Below are 12,469 nucleotides of genomic sequence, written 5' to 3' on the forward strand. Positions count from 1 at the left end.
GAATCCATGGCAAAGTAGGGGTTCATTACTTTTATATCTCTAAACTTGATGGTGAACTCTTGCCTTCGCTCATAAGAGGGAAACACATCACTTTGTTTGATGGAAACTAATTAAATTGTCTATAGTTAGTTGCATTGCATATTGTGTGAGCATTCTAACTTTTGCATTTTCATTTTATTGTGTTTCATTATAGACTAGATTGCATGTAGATAGATCTTACATTTTTATTGAAGTTGCAAAAGAATTTGTTGGGCAAGTCAAAGTTGCAGAAGAATTTGCTAGATAGGTCGAAGTTTAGAAGAATCTTCTGAGGGTCGAATTTACAGAAGTTGTTAAGGTTAAGGTTATCGAAAAGCATGAAATATTTGACTTGGTCTTCGAGGGTCTTGGTTGAGGGTCATAGGTCTTGGAATTCGTAAATTTAAGTTCTATAAGAAGGGAATAATTCTTGTGGGTATTCCTCTCATTTGGAGAGGTTTTGGCCCTGGCTGATCACCTATATCTTGCATCCTTTGTCTCCTTGTTCTTTAGGATTTGGTAGCTATTTGATGATAGAGAACACTAATAATAACAAAAGAAAAGAAGAAGTTAATCAAGTAAAGTAAAAATAAATCACAAGCAGTTATCAAGCAAGAGAAATCACCTACACTTGTTTCCCATCAATTTCTTAGCATCTTCATCTCATACTTTATTACACTTTGAGACTTGTGATGTGCCACCTATTTTGATGAGGGATGTGTTAGTATTATGAGTAGCCAAATAAAATCATTTATACACAGAAAGTGATACATAATAATAACAATATCCATGAAAGTTCACATTGTATTAATTATAATAATAATGCATCACACTCTCACACACATCAATAAAATACACAAGGCCTCATTATATAACATTAAGTTTCCCATAACAAAATTTCCAATATGGCTAATTAGTTCAACCATCTCCACAACTATCTCCATAATATCTTAATGAATATCAATCTCTCAACTAATTCAATGTGATTTTCATCCCTAAATTCTCTCTTTTTTCTCATACGCATACGTTTAGAGTAAGTCTACCTTCATTAATATATTATAACGATTTCATTATATCATAATTATGAATTATTCCTTCATACTTCCCCTTTGTGAACAATTGTGATTCAATCTAGATGTCTAGATTTATCTTCAACTTTAGTCTTCTACACTTTGCATCATCTTCAATCTTCTTCATCTTCATTTATTTCTTCAATTATAGTTGTCTTTCTATCTCAATGTGCATTACATCATTCTTTGATAATTCTAGACCTTGAGTCAATCTTCTATGTTGCCATCTGCATATTAAGGATTTGTTTAGCTTACTATTGACACACTGATTTACGTCCAGCAAGTTTCGGCTATTCACAAACTATTGAAACTTTTGGGTGACACCATCAACTGTGATTGTTGCAACACTTTAATTTACATTAACTTCGACATTCAGATCACTATATTAGAAAACCTTACTTGTATTAATGTTACTTATGAGTAAAAAAATATTCTCCAACTTTAATCATTCAATTTGGACTTGAAATGAAGGTTGGGCGTGCATTTTTGTGAAGCAAGTCAAAATTTATTTGCTTCACTAAAATGCACACCCGGGATTAATTTCTTGGCCAATCTGATTGATTCAAATTGTATACTATTTAATTACTAATTTTACAACTTATTTGCTTCCAGTAAGTTTCTGTTGCTCACACATTGTTGACACTTTTGGGGTGACACCATGAACTGTGATTGTTGCAGCACTTTAATTTACATTAACTTCGACCTTCAGATAACTAAATAAGAAAAATTTAATTGTATTAATGTTACTTATGATTTAAAAAAACACTCTCCAAGTTTAATCATTCAATTTGACCTTGAAATGGAGGTTGGGCATACATTTTTGTAAAGCTAGCCAAAATTGCCTTTCGTCACTAAAATGCACGCCCATGCTTCATTTCTTGGCCAATCTGATTGATTCAAATTATAGATTGTTTATTTAATGATTTTACATAATTTTACATTGTTATATATTTAATTTGAGCTTAAATATTTATACTTCATATTTCACACAACATTCTAAGTTTTGCTTCGATTTGCCTTATGTGAAAGTTGTATATAAGTGGAAAACATAGTTATGTAGGATATCTGCCAGACATGATGCAAGGTTATATCCTAAGGTTAGGTATTGTGTAATCATGTCCCATCTCAAGTTCCATTACCAATAGTGTAATTGGTTTCGCCCAAGAGTGCACATTTGTTCTAACTTGAACATTGGCAAATATGATGAATTGCTACATTGGCAGACTTGGATTTTAGTGAGTAAGATTTATTTTAGGATAATGAGTATGATATGTTGTAGAAAATGTTTGTATCTTTAGGATGGAATGATCATTGTTGCACTACCAATTAATTACAGGTCTTGGTGTGCATTTATTTGAGGCACACAATCCCTACCTTTTACCCTATAAAATCAATCCAATTTGGAGTATTCATGCACAACAGAAATTTAATGAGGATGAGTTATTGTCCACCCAAATTTAATGAGGATGTACTTCATTCTATGTGAAAAGTCATGTTCCCCACACATTTCAAATGTCTCTTAGTTCATGCATAAATAGGAAGAGACTTCTAATTTGTAAACCGTAACACATTGGTGACAAGAGGAAGGAGTTCACTATCTTTTACATTTTTCATTTTTCTTGTTTGAACTATACTACTATTGAGGAAGGGTAGCTTTGTTGTGGAATTGATGCTCAGGATGATGAAATTTTTTGGTGTATGAGGTACTATGTGTTTTTCTGAGATTGGTTTTCAGTTTGTATCTCTTAATATTTGTTTAACAATTAAACATTATGCATTTTCTTGAGGTATTATCATGGCATTTTAGCACCTAAGTGGATCTTAAATATTAAATGCTAGTAGAAAGACCATAGTTTAGAGTGAATCCCATAATTTCCTTCATTCTCTTAAACCCCCAAAATATTTAATCCTTAATCATTTCTTGAACACCTCAATCATCAAACTAAAAGAAATAAGCCTCATCTTTGGACATACTTCGTTTTACACTAGATTAGAATAGAGTTTAGTCATAGGTTAAAATAGATTAAATCATAGGTTTTCCTTTTCAATGCTTAACTTAGGATAGTTTCCTATACTTCTAGTACCTAACATCGACACAGGATTAGGTTTATGATAGATTTTAACTGACACATATTGTGTTGATGCCTCAAAGCCTATGAGCCCCTTCGATTGATAATTGGAGTAAGTGCTAGTTGTTTTTAAGACATATAAAATATTCGCCATTAATTTTAACCCATATCTTTTCCTTTTCAATGCTTGACTAAAGATAGTTTCTTGTACTTCTAGTACTTAAAAATGACATAGGATAATATGATGTCATGATTCTAATGGAACTGGAGGATTTCTTGTAACACCCTTTTCACAGATCTACCCAAGTAACCAGCCAACCGTGGTAAACATGCGATGAGAGGCTACTATAATTGGATTCAACCTCCTATGTGACCTTAACGAAGTGGAATCTACGGAAAACATCAACCAACCTATCCACATCACCAACAGAACCCTCAGGAGACACATCATCCACACAGACATCTTGTCCTTGGGTCCCACTGATTTGAGCCACTTTTTTAGGCTGAGAGGCCAGGTCACCACCCAGAATGGAATGATAACTTAGGAGCAGTAAAAGAATAGGGAAACAATGATGCAAAAGCAATAAGTTAAACAAGACCTTAATTAGACGCCTACTAGTCATGATAGGAATTTCGTCAAACATGTCACAAACATGTAATCTACAGGTGTAACCAACATAATTAAACATAGGGATATTGTACTTATCTGAGGATCACAAAGAACCATTGTTCCCTCATGCCATTTTCTGCATTACCATCTATTAGGCCATAGATACATTATCCATTAATTTACAAGCAAAAACATGCTAAGATCCATACACAATTTTTGTCATAAAACATACATATAACCAGCGTAATAACAACATAAATACTCATGAAATTACATCCATATCGACAGCATATCATCCATCAAAATGCTCATAGAAATACAAGGAGAAATAACCTTTCATTAATGATGTAAAAACCAAACCCAGGATGGGACTTCCACGTTCCACTCGACCATAGAATGGCTGAGCAAAATCTCTCTTCATCCATTCACCCCCATTCCATATTCCAAGCATAAATGTGGGACTCAAACCAAAAGAACCAACCAGGGCATACCGAGGCTAAACCACCTCACCCTCATCAATAGAAACCATGCTTTACCGTAACCCATCCCGGGTCACTAGGCCAATAGAATGAACACATCATAACAGACTTTACTGTGATCTCCACTCGATCACTAGGCCAAACAAAGATGGATGCCACCGGATTTCTCCACCTACACCGTGATGAATTTTCTTGTCTCGTAGTCTCTCAGGCTTTACCACAATCCAAACCCGATCAATAGGCCCTAAACCGAGACCCACTCTCTAGAATTTACTGCATATCCCAAACCCCGGATTCCTAGGCCCAACGGAGAGAAAACCACCTCTTGTCTTTACCGTATATCCTGCTATTCACTGGCAAGGATTCCTAGGCCCACTGCGGCAACACAATCCTGGCTTTACCGCAACCTACATTCTGGCTCAGGGATAACTACGCCAGTGGCTTTATCGTGATCCACAGTATGGATTGGGGACCACTAGGCCATGTTCTCTATCATTCGGAGATCCACCCCACTCAACTTTGAATCCATCCGAAAATCCAGCTCAACCAAAACATGAGAACCCCATCACACCATGGCTATCTGGAAATGGAAAGGTTAGGTTGAAAACACCGTTACACCTAGAAAAAACCATGCCACAACAGAAAAATAACCACATTCAATACCATTCATGCCAAATCTAGCAACTAAAATACACATGCAAGTCAATACCTGCAGTGAATTCTGCAGCATCTACTTGATCATGCCTTTCCCTACTTGATCTTTGCTTCCTCTTGCCTTCTTTTGCCTTTCTTGATCCAATGCCAAAATGCTCCAAGAAAACTCTAAGTGTCCAAGAGTGAGAGAGAGAGAGAGAGAGAGAATAATGAGAGATATCCAAAACTCAACTGAAAAAAGGTTACCAACTGATCCTCAGAAGCCTTTTTATGAATGAGGCCTCTATTTTCTTCATTTTCCATTATTTTCCTTCAATTTCCTCCTCACATGCAACCTGTGACCTTTCACCTCCCTTTTCTCCTAATTTCCATTACTTTCATAAATAAATGTGACAAAAATGTCATTTTTCCTTTCCAAAGCCTTAGCCATTGTCTTTGCATGTTTCCTTAGCCATTTCCTTTTCCAATTACCTTAGCCATAAACACCCAAATGAACACCCACTAGGATGTCTTACCCAACTTTTAGCTTGGAAGAAGTGTCCCATCAACCGTAGTTATTAATTTTGCGTTTATTTACTTTTATTACATGGAATTTTCACTAGGGTTGTTACATTTCCCAACCGGGCCTCGATTTTCCAATTATGGCAAGTTTCAACTCGCTTCCCAACACCATTTAGGGACACATGGAAAATTAAACCAGGGGCATAAAAACCAAACCGAGCAATAAAATTGAGTTCCATCATCTCTTACAAGAATTTTTGGTCAAGTATGAGTTGGCCATAGTGCCCAAGCCCTCATTTGGCACAATTCTCAAGATCTAAGTATATAATGCAAAAATTACATTGCATGCTAATGAGTGAAACCCTAGTTGTGAAAATCGTTGATGTAGACAATGATCGGTCCATGAGGTTACTGGAGAGGGGTGTCCCTAGAAATAATTTGATGTCACAATTCCACAAGAACTAATGATTTGTCCATATAAGCCTCGAATTTCCATTTATGGTGAGTTTCATCTCGCTTCCCAATATCATTGAAGGACACATGACAAATTTCAACTAAGGGCATAAAAACCAAATAGAGCAACGAAATTGAGTTTCCTCAAATATTGCAAGCATGTTTTGTGAAACGACGAGTTGGACATAGTGCTTAGACACTCATTCAACACAATTCTGAAGACACAAGCGAATTATGGAATCTTGCCAATTGAATTATGGTATATTGCATAATTCTATTTCATGGTAGACTTATATACAAGTTAATATTGACACACAAAATACTTTTATATATTTTTTTTTTTTTCTCCGTAAAAACTAGCTAAGTCATATATTAACTGTACAAGTAAAAATTACAGACTGTAAGACGAGTTTTCCAGGGCCTCTGGTAGCACCCTGGGAACCTTGACCAAAATTCTGAAGGCTCCCACGCAGGGAAAGCCTTATCAAAACCATTCAGACCATGCTCGACACTAAAAGCTCCCACGCAGGGGCAGCACCGGATCAAATTTGCAAAAACAGTTCTAGAAATCAACGGACTCCCAGTGGAGCCACAGAAAGAGGACCCAACACATTACTGCCCATGCAGGGGCTAACTGCCAAAAGGGACTGACTCAACAACCAGATAGAAGTGAGCAAGACAGAAGCGCTCGACGTGGACCAATTGAAATTAAGATCAGACCAGAGACAAGGCTTAATTACATATGGTGACGATGCAAGCATCAGCTGCCAGCAAGCAAAACGAAAATGCAAGAGAGAAGTACCCGCGTCTGCGTCTGCGTTAATCCTTGTGATGAGTTGAAGATGAAGGAAGGGTCGCGAAATAGGCATCAGCTTCTTCAGCAAGGCTTTTGTCCTCCACAACATACGCCCAGCCATCCCCCTCTGGTCGTCCCTCCCACATCTTTCTCCATGTCTCTTCATCAATATCTGAAGGAGCTGGCCCCACCGGAGGAGAGGTATCGTGCGGTCCAGCCTCAGACGCTGGTGGCTCCATAGCTGAGCTCTGTTTCCCTGCTTCATGTTCTCCTTTGTCAATTTCTTTGCCTTTGCCTTCCGCTTGCTTCTCCTGCAAGTTCTGAGGGGTGTTCTCCCCATTTCCTTCCCGAAGTTTTGTGAACATGACTGAGATGTGGGCATTGAGCCCTGGGTTGCTCTCAGAACTTTGCAATGTGAAAACCACTGAGCCAAAGGAGGGAAGCTCGGATTTTTCTTCATTAGCGCTCCCAACCTCCAAGAACTGACTGATGGGGAGTGGGGTAGCTCTGGCTCTCCTATGGCAATAGCAGCAGCAGCAGTGGTGATGCTCATCCACTGCTGGGGCTCGCGAGGAGGAACCTCTTGCTGGACCTCTCCTACATGGCTGTCATTGTCGGAGTTTAACCATGGTGATTCTGAATCTTTTCTTGTGTGTTTGCAGGTGAGCTTGGAGTCGAAGACAGAGCCAATTGTTTCCCAGATCTCTCTCTGGTGCCCAATTTCCTTTCTGAGACTCGTCCCTTGGTAGCAAGGTGGACCAATTCCAGTTCTTACCCTGCAATTGATCCAATTGCCGCCGTCTACATGACCAGCAACCAGAGTGGCAATGGCAGTGACAGTGACCACGAGAAACCAGGCGTCGAGGTGAACGAAGCTGCCACCGCCTCGGCTCTCTGTAATTTCCCCTCTTCCAAAATTCTTCAGACAATAATTCCTTGCGCACTCCATCGCGCCTGATAAACTCTGCCTTATGCCCTCGAACCAGGCGCGCATTAAGTGCTCTCTGCAGATCCATAAACCTACCACCCTTGCCATTAACTGCATTAACGCAACTGGGGGGTTCATGTTAAGGTTGACGGCCTTCCCCTGGTGGCCGTATTGTTTACACGGGGCAGCCCATGCGTGGCATGTGGCGTGCCCATCTCTTCCGTCCCGCCACCCGCATCCGGGGTCTCATTGTCCCTGTGGATGAGACTCTCACATTCCTGTTTTCTTTGATTATTTGGAATGATGTTCAGGTGTCCCTCAAGGAAGGGCTGATCTGAGTCAACCCCTATGTTGGCAAGAAGATCAGCCACCTTATTACCTTCTCTTTTAGTATGATGAAAAGAGATGGCATTGTAGTTGCCAATTTCCTCCGCCATGCTGCTGAGTCTGGCCTCTAGTCTCCAACTATTGGCTATTTTCCTGGTCTGCGATCCATTCTGGATTCGAATGGCCATGTTTATGAGAATTTGGGAGTCCCCCTCCACTATCAATGGTTGAAGATTGTGTCTCCTTGCAGTGAGAAGTCCTTGCCACATGCCCTCCAGCTCTGCTGAATTGTTGGTGTCCCAACCTAGGTTGCCAAAGTAGATCTGTTGCAGAGTTCCGTGATGATCTCTGATGATTCCTCCAAATCCTGCAGGTCCTGGATTTCCCTTGGATGCGCCATCAAAGTTGAGCTTGTATGAATGAATAGGTGGGGCCTCCCAGCTTTCCTTCTCCTTGCCGTTGCTATTTGCTGCTTGCTGTGTGGTTGGTTCTTGTGTCAGTTGCAGTCCCCAGTTTGATAAGATGTTTTTCTCATTGTCTTCAGTTGGGAGATCTTGTTGGGTCCAGGACTGCAGAAGCATGGTTTCTTGGATGTTGGCGTGCATCCTGTTCCATATGTCCTCCGTATTCAAGCTATAGTTTTTGAATATGCGCCTATTCCGTTCCTTCCAAATATTCCATAGGAGAAAACCTGGAATTATGTTCCACAAGTGGTTAAGCAGACCACTTTTGTAGGGGCTTTTTGGCCATTGCCTAATGGTATTTATTATGCCTCCCATGTCTCTGCAGCGCCTTTGACTTCTGAATTCTATCTTCTCCCATAGTTGAGTAGCAAGCGGACATGAGTCTAGAAGATGCTGCAAGGTTTCTTCATTCTGAAAGCAGTTGTGGCAAATCGAGGGCCCGTGGAAGTTGCGTTTCTGCAATTTGTCCCATGTAAGAATCTTTTTGTGTCCTACCAACCAAAGAAAGTGAGTGATTTTGGGCCATATTTTGAAACTCCAGATTCTAGACCAGAGAGGATCAGGGTTGACGGGAGGATCTTCTAAAAGATTGTAGGCTTCAGAGGTGGAGTAAGAGCCCTTGGGGAGGTAGCCCCATCTGAGAATGTCGTCGTTGTTGTTGTGCCTAATTCTTCTTTTTGCCAATTCAGTGTCAAGGGCCTCTACTTCCTGCGTTCTGTTGGTGTTGATTATTTGGTTGCTAGAAAGCCAATTCCTGAAGCCTCTTCCCGTTTCCGGATTCCAGTAATGGTGGACTTTGGCATGCCGTTGCTCTTGCCCACCTGGAATAATGGCTGCTGGAAGTACATTGGTTAGTTTGGGAAGTTGGTTCCATGCATCGTACCAGAATCTGGCATGTTGACCATTCCTTATTTCCCAGAAGCTATGTTTCTGAATCAATTGGTGATGCTGCTTGGCCGCATTCCAAATGAGTGAACCTGTGCTTGTGGGCGTGAATCTAATAAGCTCTGCATGCGGCATATTGTTGGTGTATTTGGCGATCCAAATTCTGGCCCATGGTTTGTCCTGATTTGTTAACCATTGCCACCAGATTTTGGCGGTCATGATGATATTGCTGTGCTCAGGGTCTCGGAGGCCAATTCCACCTTTGTGCTTGGGCTTGCTAGTGGTGTCCCATTTTACAAGCGCCCATTTATGGTTGGTAGCTGAACTTCCCCAAAGAAAATTGCGCTGTAAATTTCTCAGCCTTTTCAGGACCCATTTTGGAGCGGCTAGGATGGAGAACAAGTAGAGGGGCATGGCTTGAAGGATGGCTTTAAGGAGCACCGCTCTACTTGCTAAATTGAGGGAGCGGTGCGTCCAAAGGTTCAGTTTAAATTCCATTTTCTCAATAAGACGCCTCCAAGTTGGTTGCTTTATGGCGGAGGCAGTGAGAGGCGCTCCCAGGTAAGTGGAGGGGAGAGAGGCAGTTTGAAAACCCAGAATGCGAGAGACAGCACGTTTGACAGAGGGAGGGGTGTGGAAGAAGAAAATTTGGGATTTGGTGTTATTGATTTGGGTTCCTGAAGCTTTTGAGAAGTCGTTGAGCAGAGATTTCAGACATGAGGCTTCCTGAGCAGAGGGATGGCCATACAGCATGGTGTCGTCCACAAACTGCTGGTGGGAGGAGGCAGGGGAGTTGTGGATTGAGAATCCCCTAATAAGGTTGGCTTGCCTAGCTTGCTTGATGTGCCTACCTAGGCCCTCCGCCATTATCACAAATAAGAAGGGGGATAGAGGATCCCCTTGCCTGATGCCCCTGGAGGGTTTGAAGGGGTTAGAGGGCAGCCCATTGACAAGAATGGAGAAGTGGGAGGAGGAGATGAGGCTCATTATCCATCTTACCCAAGTGGCACAGAAGCCAAAGGCTCTCAGCATGTTCTGAATATAGGCCCAGCTGAGTTTGTCAAATGCCTTGGATAAGTCAAGCTTGAGTAACATGCCCGCTTTTTTGGAGAGCTTGAGCGAGTGAATGATCTCATGGGAGAGTATTATACCATCCATTATTTGTCTGCCTTCCACATAGCCTGATTGCTCAGGTGAGATGATCTGAGGGAGAAGGGGCTTGAGTCTGTTGGCGATGACTTTGGTAATGACTTTATAGAGAACATTGCATAGAGCTATGGGCCTGAATTTGTCAGGGGTAGTGGAGTTCTCTTCCTTGGGAATGAGAGTGATGAAGGTAGAGTTTAGAGAGGGCAGCATCCATCGAAGGGCTCGAGATTCTTCTACAATTTGCCAAACCTCTACCTTAATCATATCCCAGAAAGCATGAAAAAAATCAGTGGTAAAGCCATCAGGGCCAGGAGCCTTACCTTCTTTAAGCTGCGCCATTGCTTCATCCACCTCTTGGCTGAGAATCGGGCTCATGAGCAGATCGTTTTGCTCCTCCGTTATTATCCTGGGAATGTTGTTTGTGATTTTCTCGATAGCTGCCTTCCGATCCCCTGATTGTTCTTGGTGGACTTGTTTGAAGTGATTGAGGAGGGTTTCTTCTATTTTCTCATGCTCCTCCTCTTTACCTCCCTCCTGGTTCTGGATGAATGAGATCTTGTTGTGCATTCTTCGTTGCACTGTTGTATTGTGGAAGAATTTGGTGTTACGCTCTCCTTCTTTAAGCCATCTAACCCTTGATTTCTATCTCCAATAAATTTCTTCTTGCTTTCTCCTTTCTTCAAGTTGATTGTTGATGTGCTTTTCTTTTTCTAGGGTAGCCTCTGTATGCCCTGAATTGATGACTGTCTGGTGGAGTAGCTTGAGCTCCTGATTGAGTTGCTGTTGGGCTTCGAAGATGTTCCCAAAGATCTCCTTATTCCAGTGTTTGAGGTGGCTTTTCAGGTGCCTTAATTTCTGTTGGAGTTTGAACATTTTGGTGCCTTCTGGAGGGACAAAGGAGGCCCAAATAGATTTGACGAAGTCCTTGAATGCCGGGTGGGTTAACCAGAATTTTTCAAATCGAAATGGCTTCCTGGTGCTGCTCCCTGGTCTTTGCCATTGCAGGGCTATTGGCCAGTGATCCGATCCAGAGTGGGCCAGAATCTCCGCATTGAAATCGCCCCCGATGTGCACTGCGTTGTCCGATATCAGAAATCGGTCCAGCGTGGAGGCTATCTGATGCTTCCCTTTTCTGTGATTGCTCCAAGTGTAGATTCCATTACAAAAGGGCATATCAATAAGGGAGGCATTTAGGATGAAATCCTTGAAGTGTTCCACCTCAGGTTCCAATCTGGTTCTACCCCCTGTTTTGTCCTCTAGTTTGGTGATCATATTAAAATCCCCCGCCACAATCCAGAGAGGATGTTGTCTGTTAATGCTGAGGGCCTCGATGGTGTCAAGGAGTATTTTTTTACTGCCTCCATCCTGTGGGAAGTAAACATTAGATAAGTTCCCATGAACCTTTGTGCCTATAATGTGAAAGGCCGCTTGAATGAGATGGTGGGCTGCATGGAAATCAGTGAGAGTTATGGCTTGAGTGTTCCAGGCTATGGCGAGTCCTCCCGAAGCTCCAGTCGCATCCACAGCCACTGATTGGCAGCCCGGCCAGGCCTTGGAGAGTATTCGACCTAGAGTAGCGCTATTGCATTTGGTTTCTTGAAAGAAGCAAATGTGCGGTTTCTCCATCTTTATCATGTTTTTGAGCATTCTATATTTTGCAGGGCCGTTGAGGCCTCTAAGATTCCAAGAGATGAGCTTCATTGATAACTGGGTTGAGAGGGGCTGAAGTATTTCGTAAGCTTCGCATAGTGGCCTGAATCCACTAGGACTTCTCCAAGCTCTATCGTTCTTTGAAGAACTGTTTTCCTTCCTCTTTTTTTGAAATCTTTTGGACGTAGTCTACCATCCCAGGTGCTTCCCGCTTGAATCCCTAACTGATGTTGTTGGTAGACTTTGGAGATGACCATCTCCAACTTTTCTAGGTCAGTTTCAGCGATGGATTCAAACGCCTTTTTCCTACATGCCAACTCTAGTTCATTAATGTCCAGTCCGTGAAGGTCCACATTTTCAGCTTCTTCCTCCATTATTTCTATGACACTGGTGTCTTCCTGTGTAGGCTCTGAAGT

The 12,469-nt window shown here is 41.6% G+C and overlaps 1 protein-coding gene across 1 annotated transcript; it reads right to left on the bottom strand.

The window, feature by feature from the left end:
* Positions 1–11,045: 11,045 nt before the first annotated feature.
* On the bottom strand, positions 11,046–12,029 carry LOC149260618 (uncharacterized). The gene has a single exon (XM_089460469.1). It carries the CDS (start codon positions 12,027–12,029, stop codon positions 11,046–11,048), a length of 984 nt encoding a protein of 327 aa, XP_089316595.1.
* Between the last annotated feature and the right edge of the window lie 440 nt (positions 12,030–12,469).

The sequence above is a fragment of the Pinus tabuliformis genome, chromosome 6 (genome assembly GCF_031772625.1).
Source record: "Pinus tabuliformis cultivar Carrire ecotype Pingquan chromosome 6, CPIR1, whole genome shotgun sequence".
NCBI lineage: Eukaryota > Viridiplantae > Streptophyta > Pinopsida > Pinales > Pinaceae > Pinus > Pinus tabuliformis.

What these genes read in the sequence shown, in the direction of transcription:
- LOC149260618 (XM_089460469.1), bottom strand. Translation starts at nt 12,029, where the DNA reads ATGGAGAAACCGCACATTTGCTTCTTTCAAGAAACCAAATGCAATAGC.